The sequence below is a fragment of the Triplophysa dalaica genome, chromosome 5 (genome assembly GCF_015846415.1).
Source record: "Triplophysa dalaica isolate WHDGS20190420 chromosome 5, ASM1584641v1, whole genome shotgun sequence".
Classification (NCBI taxonomy): Eukaryota; Metazoa; Chordata; class Actinopteri; order Cypriniformes; family Nemacheilidae; genus Triplophysa; species Triplophysa dalaica.
Genome location: NC_079546.1, coordinates 9,121,477 through 9,136,738, shown reverse-complemented (window position 1 = coordinate 9,136,738; position 15,262 = coordinate 9,121,477). Strand labels below are relative to the sequence as shown.

The following is a 15,262-nucleotide window of genomic DNA, read 5'->3' as shown; positions in this document are numbered from 1 at the left end:
CTTCAAGTTTTTTAATGGAGAACAATGTATAGAAAGCCCACTGGCCTCGTCAATAAATGGCAAGAGAAAAGCTGCCTAAATCGTGCCTGTGCTAATGTTTATTTTGTTTCACTTCTGTCAGGTGCGAATTTTCACCTTTTCCGTAGGCCAGCATAACTACGATAAGGGACCAATTCAGTGGATGGCCTGCGAAAACAGAGGTAAACAAAGCACAACAAGAATATGAACATATTGTGGTGCTGGCATGATGTATGACCATGCTGCACATTACCCGACAGGTTATTATTATGAGATCCCCTCCATCGGAGCCATACGGATCAACACCCAGGTACTATATTGTGTACAGTAGCATCACTGCAGAATGCCACAAGTTTTTTTTCATTTAACTTCGCATGAACGTAAACGAGTGTCTTTTATATGCAGGAATATCTAGATGTGCTTGGCAGACCAATGGTTAAATCACGCAAAAAGTTCGTGCAGTGGACCAACGTTTATTTGGATGCTCTGGTACGTCAGTTCTACTTTTTAATTGGGTTGTAATGTCAGACTCATAAGTCTATGTTTGAGTGTGGCTTGAGTCAATGAAACTGAAATTGCTGCAGGTAAAGATTTTGATGAGCTCATTTCTAGATAAACAGAGGGCTGTATTTCACTGTATCTGTGTGTTGCAGGAGCTGGGGCTTGTGATCACAGGGACTCTACCAGTGTTCAATAAAACCAAATCCACGAATAAGGTACTATGGCACAAATTTTGTGGTGTTAAATACATAGAACATGTATTTCCCCCTCATTCTACTGTAGTAGTGCATGTCGCTGGTTACCAACATGTTCAATAAATTCTCATAGAATATGCACGTGTATATATATATATATATACATATATATATATATTTATATGTATGTCAATATATTATATAGTAAAAATTATAGTTTAGTTTTGCTTAAAACTTATATTGTGTACAGGGCTTTACTAATTTATAAGACCATCTGTCATAATAAAGAGAATATTAGGAATATTTATTGGGCAAATAACAAATTGAAACAACAAATAGTCTTTATTCATTTCTTTTTACCCAAAATGCCGGCACATTCTACCTTTCTCAGAAGTCTGGAATTAATGAGAATTTATTTTTCTGTTAAGGATGCAAGGAAATAATATCTGAATAAAGTGCTGTTTTTTTGCTTTTTTGTAAAATAGAAAATCCAAAAATTCATGGATAACAACAACAATTATATTTTACGTAAGAAATACAACAGTGACCAAAAGGCCTGCTATACTGCTGTTTTTTTAATGTAATCACAAATACTGTTAATTTAGGGCACTTGTGACACAAACCTTCTGTTGGGTGGTGGTCTAATAAATGAGTTCAGCACAGGATATCAAAATACTGTAATAAAAAACACTACTTTCTATGTAAAAACTAGCTGAATTTGTGACACCTCAATGTTACACTTTTACAAACCATATATGTCAGTCTCTGAATAATGTGTAAGTTATTTAGGCCACGAAATATACAGGTTGTTTAAAATGTAATTTAAATAAAAAAAACATTATTTAAAAAACAAATGAAGTCCGCAAAGCACTTTGAACATCTCCAGCACGCTTATATAACCAAAAATCAAACACAGTTCACCCTTTATGTACGTTCTCATGTCTGTTAATAATTTAGGCTGGCTGTGGGTTGAAATTTTTAACTAAAAATTATACAAACTGTAACATGTTTATGGACATCAATCACTTTACTGAATACTTGGTGGCTAAGAAATAAACATTATTACAAATATTACAATACACAGTAAATTAATTATTTAATTAATTAATTAAAAGTTCATTAGTTTGATCAAATGTTGTTTATTTTCAAGAAGGAATGATCAATTTTACAATTCTTGTTTTATAAGCAGATTTGACTCACATCTAACCAAATAATAACATATCTGAATACCTGCTAATGTAATGTAAGGTCATTGTAGTGTGTTATTAATCTTTGACCATCTATCTATTGTAAAACCAGAACCAGTTAATTCTGGGGGTGATGGCCGTAGACGTGTCTCTGGGAGAAATCAAGAGAATGACTCCACGATTCACTGTAAGTGTTGATCTTTGTTGCTTTATTTACAACTCTTGGTTTGTAACATATGCAGGCTTGCACAATAGACTGACCAACAGCTGCCTGGGTTGTTCCTATTTACCAGTGCTGTTGTGTTCCTCGTATTTACCAAAGCTTGTCTTCTGTTTGTAATGGTAAAGAAATGAATAATGTTAAACAAGATTTTACAGCTCTTTTGAAAGAAATTAGATCATAGAATTTAATTGCATTCAACATTCTGAAAGATACAGGACTAAAGCAAGCGTTTACACTACCAGTCAAAAGTTTTCGAAGACTTATCCACTCACTTATTCATATTTTTTCCACATTTTAGGAAAATAAAAAGCTCATCAAACTGTGGAATGCCACGAAGGCAGCTATGAGGAGTTTGTTTCAACTAAAAAATCTAAACAATAATATAAAACTTGCAATATATTAGCATCTTCAACCTAGATATGCAAAAATGTTCTCTTGGCGATTTATCTTTTTTTTTAACAATATTAAAGGAGTTCCCATCAATGCTGAACTCTTATTGGCTGCTCTTTTTCATGATCTAGTCAAAGTCATCCATTTCAAAGACATGTTTTATTTAAAAAAATGTGTTTATATTGAAGAAAGTTTATATTTGCACAATTACATTTTTGTCTATGAAACTAGTTTCCTACATTTATGCATACACCTTGAAAGGAATATATTTAAGATAATATTAAACATTTTATTTAAGTGTTGGAAAACTTTTGACAGTTATTGCAATTCTAAATGCCACAAAATTGTGGAATAAAGGCAAAATCTCTATCACTCATGTCTCTTCTTCCATACAGCTCGGCCCAAACGGATATTACTTTGCAATCGACCCCAACGGCTATGTGTTACTCCATCCCAACCTTCAGCCAAAGGTACAGCTGTCATTTTCTCCTCCACATAAGTCATCCGTCCTGTGTAATAATAATCATTTGTGGAATCCAAACACAATTGTTTCGTTTAGTTTACAGACGAAACGGCAAAGGGAGAATTGATTCAAAACAAATCACGGCAATTAGTAAACCTTAAGTCAGTGACCTGTGAGAGTAGTTGACACTTTGTGTGGAAGAATGTAGGAATACCAAGAAATGCTTCCTCATCGTAACCCGATTTAGAGGAAAAAGTGACTCACAAGTAAATATTTTTGCTAGAGAGTATGCCGTGTTGTGTCGAGTGTTGATTTATGTAACCTTGTAAAATGTTGTTGTTATTTTATCAGGATCTGAAGTCTCAGGAACCTGTGACGCTGGACTTTCTGGATGCCGAACTGGAAGATGAAGTGAAAGTAGATGTCAGTACAAATTAAGTTCTTGTTTAAAAATGACATTTAAAAAGATTTACAAACAGGACATGCAGCTTGTCTCGACTTAAAAAAATATCGGTCTACGTTAACATCTGTTTTTTAGTTCGGAAGAGATTTTATGTGTATAACTATTCCTTACAATAGTGCTTAAAAAGAGTCTCTCATTTTACCAGATAGTAACTACAGGACTGTAACACACATGTCTGTCTTTTTGTCTGTCTGTAGATCAGAAAAAACATGATAGATGGTCATAAGGGAAGCCGCAGGTTCCACACGCTTATAAAGTCTCATGATGAGGTAAGCACGCATGCTACAGCAGTCAGTCTTAAAGGGACAGTTTACATAAAAGGGACAGTTTTATTACATCATTTACTCGAGTTGTTTGAAATCTTTATACATTCTGATGAACACAGAGAAAGATATTTGGAAGAATGCTTATAACCAAACAGTTCTTGGCCACCATAGTAGGAAAAATGACAATGGTGATCAAAAGTGCCCCAGAACTGTTTTCTTTCCTACATTCTTCATAATATCTTCTTTTGTGTTTATCAGAACAAATACATTTATGGTCATTTAAATTGGGTTGAACTGTTCCTTCACCTCGGGACCCTGACTTCACAATGGACATCATGTGGCAACCTAAAACAGAACAAATGTTGTTTATTATACACACACCATTTGATTTCAATTTATAAAGAATAGTTAGTAAAGGGAATTAAAATGCTTTTTTTTTTTTTATTTATGAACCTCTTATTTGTTTTCCTCACATTGCAGCTTTACATTGACAGTGGCATAAGAACTTACACTTGGGTTCCAGTCAAACAGTCAGAATACAGGTAAAACAGACGGTTTCCCTCTTTCTTTTGCAATCGCTTTAATATTCTCTATAATTATTAAAGGATATAAAGTGAGTTGTAGAAGTAGGTGAACATATGTATTCCATTAAAAAGCCACAAGGGGGCACTGCTTCGGGTCACGTTAATAGAGTCCAACAGATCAAAGCAACACAGCACAAGGACACAGAGAAAAGTGATGGAGTTATTGCTAAATAAATGCTTTAAATAATGGGTTTAATAGGAAAGCTATCACAGTGATTCCTCTACGTTGAAACCATAAACTACTATAGCAAATGTTACCCATAACCCACCAAATCTCATAAAAATACATTCACCTCTTAAAGGGAAAGTTCACCCCCAAACTGAAAATTCTCTTGTCATTTCTAACCGGTATGAATTTCTTTCTTCTGCAGAACACAAAAGAACATATTTTGAAGAATGTTGGTTAGCAAAAACCGTCGGTCTCCATTCACCTCTATTGTATGGATACAAAACATATGCAAGTCAATGAGGACCAACGGTTTTCTGTTTCCAACATTCTTCAAAATATCTTCTTTTGTGTTCTGCAGAAGAAAGAACGTTGTTCAGGTTTTAAATGACAAGATGGTAAATGTTGACAGAATTTTAGCATGACCACGAAATGGGAAAAACTTCAAAGGATTCCAGACCTGAAGTTCATATAATAAAAATAATGTATCATATATAGTGAATTATAACATTTAAGCATTTAGCACATGGAAGCTTTTGTCCATTGTATAGAAGCTATACAACAACATTATCAAATCATATAAAATTGTAATATAAGATCAAACAAATTTAAAGTCAAAATGTGTGGGGCATGGACATTATCATTAAGAATTTCAAGGAGTTTCATGCTTTTTGAGCTCACTTATTTCTCTCATCTTCCCTCTAGTCTTGCTTTGGTTCTACCCAAGTACAGTCTCCACTATATCAATGCCGCTATAGGAGACACCATTACTCAAGCCAAATGTAAGTACCCACCAATCCATGGCTCCCTTACGCACCTTGATCAAACTCAGAGGAACTTCAGCTGCTGGTTTTTATCCAGGCAGCCCCTTAAGTTCAACCCCGCGCCCTCAGGTCCATTCCACATCTCTATTTTGACACCCATACCTCCTCCGGAGATGTAACAGCAAGGTTCCTCAGTTGTGGTCTGTCTCCAGGAGCTTTCACCAGATGGTGCCGACGACCCCCTTAATGGCGAAAGCGCCTCTCCCCGTGTACATTACCCCATTTTTTCCTTCCAGGCGCACCTCTGCGCCCGTGTTTACCCTCTAATCCTCTCATGTGGCTTTTGAAAGAGGAAAGTAAATCTCAAATGCCCCTCCCCTCAGGAAAACCTTACTGTTTCTATACAATATTCTTATTCAAAGCTTCTGGGGTTGAATAAAATATTGTGAAATCCCTCATGTTCTTTCCCTTCCTATAACCCTTTCATTCTCTCTCTTTTTTTTCTCTCCATATCTCTCGCCCTTTCCTCGTTCCCCTGTTTGTGTGTAGCTTGGAGACACTCGGTAGATTCCGGCAAGTATTTTTTCCATCTGTTCTCTCGCTCTCGTGGTGTCTGACTAACCTGTTTTAATCAATATTATCATTAATCGGGGAAATGTTTTTTAATAATCAATACAACAGTTTGTTTGAAAGTGTGTCGTTTTTGATCCCTCTAGTGGCACTGATCAGAACTGGTTTTATGCCAACTTTCGCTCAAAGGAATAGTTCATCTAAAAAATTGTATTCTGTCATCATTTAATCACCCTCTTGTCATTTTTATACCGTGAGACTTTCTTTCTTCAGCAAAACACAAAAGAAGATATTTGAAGAATGTTGCCAACCCAAAACCGTCTGTCCCCGTTGACTTGGATTGATCTTGCATCCATAGTCGTCAATGGGGGCCAACATTTTTCAAATATCTTCTTTGTGCTCTGCAGAAGAAAGAAAACCATAATTTAATTTGAGATTATTGGAATAGGCCAAAACATAACTACATTACTCTTGCATAAGAAACCCCAATAATCAAGCAAGCTTATGCAGTTTTGCATTTACATTATTCATTTTCACATGCATTTACCTCAAGCTAGTTCTAATACTTGTGCCATTAAACCAGATGTGATATTATTCAGGTAACTGTCAAGATTTGGTTACCTTAGATCTAGTTTAGCAACATTGTTGGGTCTGGCATGACACCAGTTGACTGTAAATACAAAAAAGGAATGTAGAAGCAAAAGGTTTATGCAAATATCCTTACAAATCCTGGCGTGTATTTCTATCTGCGTTCATGTACTTGCATGTACATGTATGTATATGCCCTAACACACTTCCAATTTCTATAATGTTTGTTCGAATTGGTAAACCCAACATTAAAGAACCCATTATCAGTCCGTTTCCAATATTCACACCTGCTGTACACTTGCTTAAATCACTGTTGTTGTAAATGATAATGCAGATTGTTAACTGCTTTGCATGTGTTGCCCAGCTTAATAAAGCTATATGATTCTCTCGTTGTAGCTTCACCATGTTCACCAAAGGTACGGTCAGAGTTACACGTCAATCAGAATGTGTATATTACATCCCATGGCAGGATAGAGCAGTGTGTGCGCATCAGGAGATGTTTAGAGGCTTAAGAGGTGAAACCGCAGAGAAAACAAGTGCGGCTCCCCGCGCTCCGAGCCACAGATTTTATCTCCGCCCTCTTGCTCTCTGAATCATCTGGATGCTTTAAAAGTCTCATAAAGGGACAATTTAACCAAATACAGGCCTCGCTCTTTAAAACGTTACTCTTTTTGTGTGCGTTTGCGTCCATGTCCAGCTGTGGATTTGGTACGTGTGGTCTTTTTTTTTTTTTAAGTTTAACAGGACAGTGTTATTCTGAGGCTCTAATGTTACTGTTCCGCAATTGCAGTCTGTACTAATCACGCATCTGCCACCAGATCTCCGCCTCCCTCTGTGAAAGCACATCCGCCAAACTATATTTTACGCCATTAAACCCGCAGGCCCTTTACCTGATCTCACCGTAGAGATTGGATAACACAGTTTGAGCTCAGTTTAATGTCAATCATACGAAAATATATGTTTTTCATGCACAGTTTTCTTAAACAGTCTGTATAAATAGTCAAGCAAATTGTTTTAAGGATTGGTTCACCTTTAATGTGAAGATTTTGTCTTTAATGGCACGTTGTGGAATTTTTCTAAAGTTTATTTTTTAATCATTTTGTATGATGAAGAGCATGTGCGCTCGAAACGTCACGCGCCATCTAATAGTATTTTAAATAATAAAGTATTATTTATATATTCTTGATGCTTTGGTGTGCCGACTTTTCTTACTACTTCGATTTACTCTCTTGGTCGAGCATCCATTTGAGATTGATGTGCGTGTTTTTGTCCTCTCTTTAATCATTTATGACCTAAAGAAATGAAGCTCAATTGAATTTACTCATTGCTGTTGGTCCGATGTAAAATAGATTATTTGAAGAATGCATACAGTGGAAAAAAATACTTATAATAATAGGAATATTCCTGCAGCTTGGGTGCCAGTAAACACTGTGAAATACACGTTTTTGATGCTATTTTACAATCAACATGTAAATTTGCTGTTTGTGCACATTACATTTGTGTACTGTAACATTTTCAACACATTTTCAAAATACATGAAATTTCTTAAAAATAAATCAGAATTTAAGGTTGTAGTGTATGAGGACCAGTGGGTCTCCAAAAAAGCACTGTGCCATAATTTAAGATATACAATACAATTTACATTCTGTTTTCTGTAATATAATCTACTTTCTGTTGTGCTTTCCCCTACCTGGAAACCAACAACTATGCCATAAAATGTGACAATTTATACTGATAATGTCTTTTATTCATATGTGTTAGATGTATTTGGCATTTCCTCATATTCATATTTGAGACTTTTGGAATATGGTGATCCAGTTGTTATACTTTCATGGTGCTTTTCAAGATCTAAAAATGACTTAGTTTTACCTAAAATCCTATAGATAAGAAACAACATCAGGATTACCAAATGATAATAGCCTTTTAATTTTTGGGTGAACTATCCCTTTAAGGATAAATACAAATTGGGTATCACTTTTGTATAGGGACCAATTCTCACTATTAACAAGTTGCTTATTAGCATGGATGTTATTAGAAAACTGGCTGTTTATTAGCATTTATAAAGCACATATTCAGCAATTCCCATATTCTACATCCATCATCCTACAACTATCATACTAGCTATTATTAAACACAAAATTAGGAGTTCACTGAGGCAAAAGTCTTAGTTAATGGATTTTTAATGGTGAGAACTGGACCTTAAAATAAAGTGTGACCATGATTTGTGACCCTGTACCGCAAAACCAGACTTAAGTAGACTGGGAACATTTTTAGTAATAGCCAAAAATACATTGCATGAGTCAAATTTTATAGATTTTTTCAATGCCAAAAATCATCAGGATATTAAGTAAAGATCATGTTCCATGAAGACATTTTGTACATTTTCCTACTGTTAATATATACAAATTATTAAGTAATGTTTTCTCAATATTTCGAAAATGAGACTTAAGACTGGTTTTGTTGTCCAGGGTCACATTTGCTTATGCATGCAATGCGTAAAGCACAAATACATTTGTCTTTTGTCACATGAAGTTCTGCCTCTCCCCTGTCATCTGTAAAGGCTCATGTGAATACATAATTCATTAATGACACCATAATCAAACAAACAGACCGCTGGGCCACATGTAAGACCCATACAACTTGTCTTTCAATTTACAATGAGCTGAAACCCTTAGATCAGAATGCAATATTTTTATTCAAGGCTTGTCCTGTGCAAAAATATCGATCACCTTTGCCCCCTGTGGTTTTACCCTGTTTCTCTGCCTTTCTTTCCTTCCATCTCGTTGGTCGATCCCTCCCTTTTTCCTTCTCTACGGCATTTGGACCTTCAGAAGAAGGCAAGTAGCTTTTATTTCCATTTGTCTTTCCTTCATGTGTGAACCCTGATGTGTTATGTGTGACATAAGGTTTGTTTCAGATTATTGAGCTCATAGACTTCCATTGTTGTCATATTAGTCCATTCAATATTTTTATTTGGTTATTTACAGTACTTTTTTTTTTATTATATTTGAGAACCCTAAAACATTAAGCTTGGTTTAACTTACAGTAAATTGAAAATCATTGTTTTTAAAGCAATCTCAGACTTTCGGATCCCACCGTGTATGCATATATATAAAGAAACGTATCTTGGATATATTTATATAGCATATCAATGGCAGCAGATCTGTCCTAGCTAATTTTAAGCTTTCTCTCTGCCGCCCACCCATATGAGGGGCCGTGTGTCTGAACAGCAGGGTGTCACAGCAGATAACCGCTTTACTACACAGATGCTCAGAGACATATTTTTACAAGCCATTGTGTAGCGGTCTGCTCTCTGTAAAATGTCACTGTCAGGTCATTTTGGAGTGAGAAGGTTTTATGTGTTTAATATGTATTTTATTAATGTGATGATTAGTCAAATTTTTTATTTTTTATATTTCTTTCAGTCTCGGAAACTCTGCAGGTTAACAAATTTGAAGAATATGGACATACTTTCATAGCCCCCAGGTCAGATTCTTAAAGAAATTTACCAAATCATAAACAAATTCTGTCATGATTCACTCAACCTCTGTTTTTCCAAACACACATGACTTTCTTTAATAAAAAAACACAAGAGTGCTTCTGAAGCTGAAATGTTTTATGGGCGTATCTTTTTCCAAACACAGAAAGCTGATATTGACCAAAATATACCAAAAATGTTATAAGCACATTTGAAGTTGAAAACCAAGCTTGAGGTGTGAATTATGAAAGAAGTTTAAATAGCACCACTGTTCAGGAAATTGTTACAAAATGGATTTGAATTCTGTATCTTCCAAAAGATTCTGACAAACACTCTCTTGGTGTCTTTTAGAGAGTACTGCAGCGACCTCGATCCTCAGAGCAAAAGCAACATAGATTTTCTCAACGAATTCAACGAATACATTGACCTGAAGACCCCCAACAACCCACAGTGTGAGTATCATTTTAACCAGCTTTGCCAGTCAGGCCTGCTGATTCAAATTCAAAAGTGAGCTGTAACACGGTGGATGGTGGCTCTGAGTTCAGGGATTCATACCACCAGTTAAATGGTTCAGAGTTCATCCCTGGGGCTGCCGAGAGATTTAAGAGAGCAGTTTATGGGGTCATAATTTTAATCGAAACAAGTAGCGCTGAAGATTCAACGTTTTATCAACCAACCCCAGGGACGTTGCCATTTTAAACCAGTATTATTGATGCTTATGTGTGCTTGTTGAGTTTGGAAAAACAAGAGAAAAACGTTTGCAGATGTCCAGTAGACATGTTGTGCTCTTCTGATTAATTCAGTGTACATTCTTAAAAAATTACTACATTATTTTGCCACATATTCCAGAACTTCAACACATTAATTATTTATTTATTTCATGTTTATTTGATTTATTTATCTTTTTTTATTTTGATTTATTATCATATTTTAAACTTTATTTATTTGATTTATTTATAGTTTTTAAGTTTTGTACAAAACATTGTCTATTTACTTTAAGAAACAATCATATTTTAACCTCAAACCATAATTAATTTTATTTCTTTATAGTTTTTGGTTTTGAAATAAAATTTGGCTATTTAAAAAACAATCATATTTTAAAATTTCAAAGCATAATTTATTTATTTCAATTTGATGTATTTATTTATTTGATTTATTTAAAGTTTTTAGTTTTGTACCAAACATTGGCTATTTATTTAAGATACAACCCTATTTTACCTTCAAAGCATAAATTATTTATTTGTGTTTTATCTATTTATTTATTCTATTTATTTACATTTTTGAGTTTTGTGACAAACATTTTCTAATTATTTTAAAAAACAATCCTATTTTAACTTCAAGCCATTATTTATTTATATTTTATGTATTTATTTTATTTATATTTTTTAGTTTTGTACTAAACATTGACTTTGATTTTAACTTGCAACGCATTATGTATTTATTTATAGTATGTTTATTTTGAATTTATTTATAGTTTTTAGTTTTTTTGCCAAACATTGCCTATTTATTTTAAGATTTTTTTTAACTCGCAGAGCACCACATATACAAACAGTATAATTTCCTCGAATGAAATTAAATTAGAACACAATAAACATCCTTCGGGATCTGGATTTCCATTCATGCTGTTATAGCCAACAAAAATGATTGTTACAAAAAACAAACAGGAAAAATAAAAAAAGTTAAAAATTGTATTGCTTTCTAAAATCCAAGCCTTTCCATACATGAAATTTTTACATCTCACAACTTCTGGTGTGTTTCAGAATCTGACAGCTCACCGTTGCATCAAAAGCAGTACTCATATACTCTTTCTTTTTTAAAAGAGCGTAATTGAAATACACAGCAATGCTAAAACCCTGACAGAGTGGATTGTGTATTTCAGGTTTGATCAAATCAAATTTATTGTTCGGCTGTTGACTTAAGGGTTAAGGGTATAAACCACCTCCCCTTGTCCCCCCCACACACATAACCCCTCCCCAAACCCACATACACGTTCCTCTCTGCGGGCAAGTTTGTTCTCAGCAGGATCAGTTGGTGGTGCGGTAATCACTTGGTTCGGTGCACATGTGTTAAATGTGTAGGTTTGGCTGTAATACTTTATACCTTCGAGCACCCCCACCCCCCGTCCACCCCCATTCTGCACCAATTACCCTGTGTGAAAGAGAAAAAGCAGGACATGTCACACACACGGAGACACATAGGCAACACAAATGTATGAATATTTGTCATGAGAGAGAGAGAGAGAGAGAGAGGGGTGCATTGGTAAGACTGAAGGAATTAAAGAATAAATGCTCCAAATAAGTCAATATTTCCTATAGTCTAACAGACTGACACAAATTCTCTCTTATTCACCATCAAACAATCGTTCAGTTTACTCAATTGGCCGTTGTTTGTTTCCATTCTGAGAAAGAGGCTTGCATGTTTATTTGCGTAATTCCTCGCGTTCATAGCCGATGAAATTGCACAACCAGCGAAACATCGCGCTGTAAACACTCATACCAGTATATTTATAACTATTTGTAACAGAGTTCTCTGGTATTGTAAGTCTATGGTTTCCTCGCTGTCAAACACAGGCCGATCGGTTGAATTGTGTCCTCGAGCTGCTCTCAATCAGGTCCTAATGAAAAGCATGCAACGTGCAGGGGGGAGTGTGCCATAGGGGGACGGAATAAAGTTGTACACCAGCTGCTCTTTCTGAAGTGTGCGTGTTTTGTCGTAAAGGCTTCGCGGTAATGAACTGCAGCGAGATGTTATAAAACATTTGAAGCGCGCAAAAAACAAGGGCCTTTGAACAGTTAGTGCCGTTTCATACAGCAGAAGAATACAATCGTGTTCCACGTCTCGGAAAATTAATCTGCGTGTTACTTTTCTAAACGCCCCCTCCTCTGTTTGCGTTTGCCTCTCTCTCTCTTTTTATGAAGTCCTACTTCTTATGACTTTGGCATCGGTTTCTGCAAAGGTCAGAATGTTGAGCCGTTGTTATTCATGACCAGGTGTTTATGCATTTATCTCATTAAATCTGTGGTTCACGTTAAGTTGTGGGCCTATTGATCCACTATTAGATTTTGCTTCTGTAGTGTGGGAGTCATTTTGTACATATGCATTTGACAGATACTGATGCAGGGCGACTTGTGGTTTCATGGTGGGCATTTGACCGTTTTTATTTGTGCTCCCTGGGAATCGAACCCATGACTTTGGTGTTGCTAGCACTGCCGATACCAGTTGAACTAAAAGAAAAACAGTGTTTCAGGGGGCGTTCATTTTTAGACACAATACAACTAAAGCCTGAATTCGCACAAGCCAGGAGTATTTGCGAGAATCAAAAGTCCAGTGTTTGAAATTTAGCGGCATCTAGCTGTGAGGTTGCAAATTGCAACCAACGGCTCTCTCCGCCCCTCCCTTTCGGAGCACTACGGTGGTTCACACAGGGCTAAGTTGTCGTCACATTTTTGCTTGGGAAAACATATTTAAGAAATGCACTCTGTAGAGCAGTTTGTCAGTTTAGGGCTACTGTAGAAACAACATGGCGAATTCCATGCAAGTGGACCCACGGTGTATAGAAATATCATAGAATATAATAGAAAAATAATAGAAATAGAATAAAATAGAAATAGCTCATTCTATGGTAATTAAAGCATACCGCTTTATTATATAAGGTCTTTATACACCTTTGAAAACATTGCTATGCATATTATATTGCATTTCTGTCAATAGATGAATTCATACGAATTGACAACCTTGTTAATTTTGTTAGGAATACTAACAAAGGAATTAGGAATTACTATGTTTTGAATTGCGTCTGCTCTGTGTGTTTCTCAGGTAACACAAACCTGACTAACAGACTTCTCTTGGATGCTGGCATCACCGCCGAACTGTCCAAACACTGGAGCAAACAGAGACCGTGAGTTTCACCGAAGCATAAAACCACAACGAAAGTGAAGTTACCTATAAAAAAGATTTAATTTAATTCACATCCTGAAAATGTGTTACTTTTCGCGTTTCACTTTTACACTTTTATACCATGTAACTTTTCTGTGGAATGTACGAACAACAAGCATTTTTACAAACAATTTTTTTTTTTAGATGAACCGTTCTATAAAGTCATTATTGAGTGATAATCTTGTCATCTTATCTCGACTCGATGTCATTTTTGCAGAAGTGGTTATTTTACACTGTTTTTAGCGTAATAGGGTCTTTTGTTTCCAAACAGGAACGACAGAATCAGAGCTAAGTTTGTGGCTACAGACGGTGGTGTTACGAGAGTCTATCCTGAAAGGTAAAGTAACTTTATAATAGAAAGGAAATAACTGGCTTATGGGATCTGGACTAAAACTGTGTGTGTGTGTTGTCTGCAGTGCTGGAGCTGAATGGACCGAAGATCCAGAAACATACGAGTGCAGCTTCTACAAAAGGAGTCTGGACAATGATATTTACATATTTACATCAAGACCATCATATGCCAAAAACGGTGAGTGTTTGTGCGTGATTGTTATCCACTCTTTTCGTACGTGGTAATAAACATTTTGCACGTTTTCTTATCAGGAACCGACGAGTCTGTTTTAGTGAGCAGAGCAATGGACCTGAGAATAGATGAGTTCAGGCTGAAGCCAGCAGGTGGGAGGCTGAGATTTTTGCTTATTTGAAATAATCATTTTTCATTGAACAATGTGTGAATCTACAGTCAAAAGTGAACTTGTTTTATTCCTTTTTCAGTGGTTGGAGTAAAACTGGACGTTGAGATGTGGATGGAGAGCTTTATGAATGTTACGATTACATCTAAGGTGAGAAAACCTGAAGTTCATTTTCATTTGTAAAAGATATGGTGATATCATTACTCATTAATATTAAATAAAGGTTGATCCATTTAATATGTGTTTTAAGTGGAATCGTATTTGTGTTTTCTGATTTTGTGCCATATTGTTTTGTCCTTTTCGTGCACAGTGTAACGGCGAAATCTGTGGATGCAAAAGAAACGATCCGGTAAGATCACATTTACTATATGTGGTTTTTATTTATACATAAAATATATCAAAATATAGGATATATACGTATTACACGGCGCTCTGGAATACTTGATTCTGATTGGCCAGTTATGACATTCCAAGGCTTGATATTCTCAGATAACAACCACTTGAAACGAATAACACCCAGCAACCCGGATGCTGTAAATAATTTTGACAGGTGCAGTTTAATATTACACAAAATTAAATCACATATATGACATTATATTTACAAATTATTAAACCAAATTGAATGTTCGTGACATTTAAATGTCGTTTCTTACATTAAAACCGAAAGTAAACAGCTTTTCCTTGTAGAAGGTCTGCATTCAGTAAAATGAGCTTATAAAATATTTCAAATTCACATTTCATGTCCAGTTTTTTTTCTCATGTGGCAAGCAGCAGTGTAT

The 15,262-nt window shown here is 35.5% G+C and overlaps 1 protein-coding gene across 1 annotated transcript in view; it reads left to right on the top strand.

The window, feature by feature from the left end:
- Positions 1 to 15,262, top strand: part of cacna2d1a (calcium channel, voltage-dependent, alpha 2/delta subunit 1a) — a 54,452-nt gene that overhangs the window by 27,431 nt on the left and 11,759 nt on the right. Inside the window, exons 13-30 of the mRNA XM_056747990.1 lie at positions 122 to 200; positions 279 to 328; positions 424 to 507; positions 672 to 734; positions 2,013 to 2,087; positions 2,909 to 2,983; positions 3,328 to 3,399; positions 3,637 to 3,708; positions 4,186 to 4,247; positions 5,161 to 5,237; positions 9,803 to 9,863; positions 10,207 to 10,307; positions 13,672 to 13,753; positions 14,063 to 14,128; positions 14,208 to 14,320; positions 14,395 to 14,466; positions 14,566 to 14,633; positions 14,794 to 14,832. Coding sequence (XP_056603968.1) covers positions 122 to 200; positions 279 to 328; positions 424 to 507; positions 672 to 734; positions 2,013 to 2,087; positions 2,909 to 2,983; positions 3,328 to 3,399; positions 3,637 to 3,708; positions 4,186 to 4,247; positions 5,161 to 5,237; positions 9,803 to 9,863; positions 10,207 to 10,307; positions 13,672 to 13,753; positions 14,063 to 14,128; positions 14,208 to 14,320; positions 14,395 to 14,466; positions 14,566 to 14,633; positions 14,794 to 14,832 — 1,311 coding nt within the window. The remainder of the gene's footprint in view (positions 1 to 121; positions 201 to 278; positions 329 to 423; positions 508 to 671; positions 735 to 2,012; positions 2,088 to 2,908; positions 2,984 to 3,327; positions 3,400 to 3,636; positions 3,709 to 4,185; positions 4,248 to 5,160; positions 5,238 to 9,802; positions 9,864 to 10,206; positions 10,308 to 13,671; positions 13,754 to 14,062; positions 14,129 to 14,207; positions 14,321 to 14,394; positions 14,467 to 14,565; positions 14,634 to 14,793; positions 14,833 to 15,262) is intronic.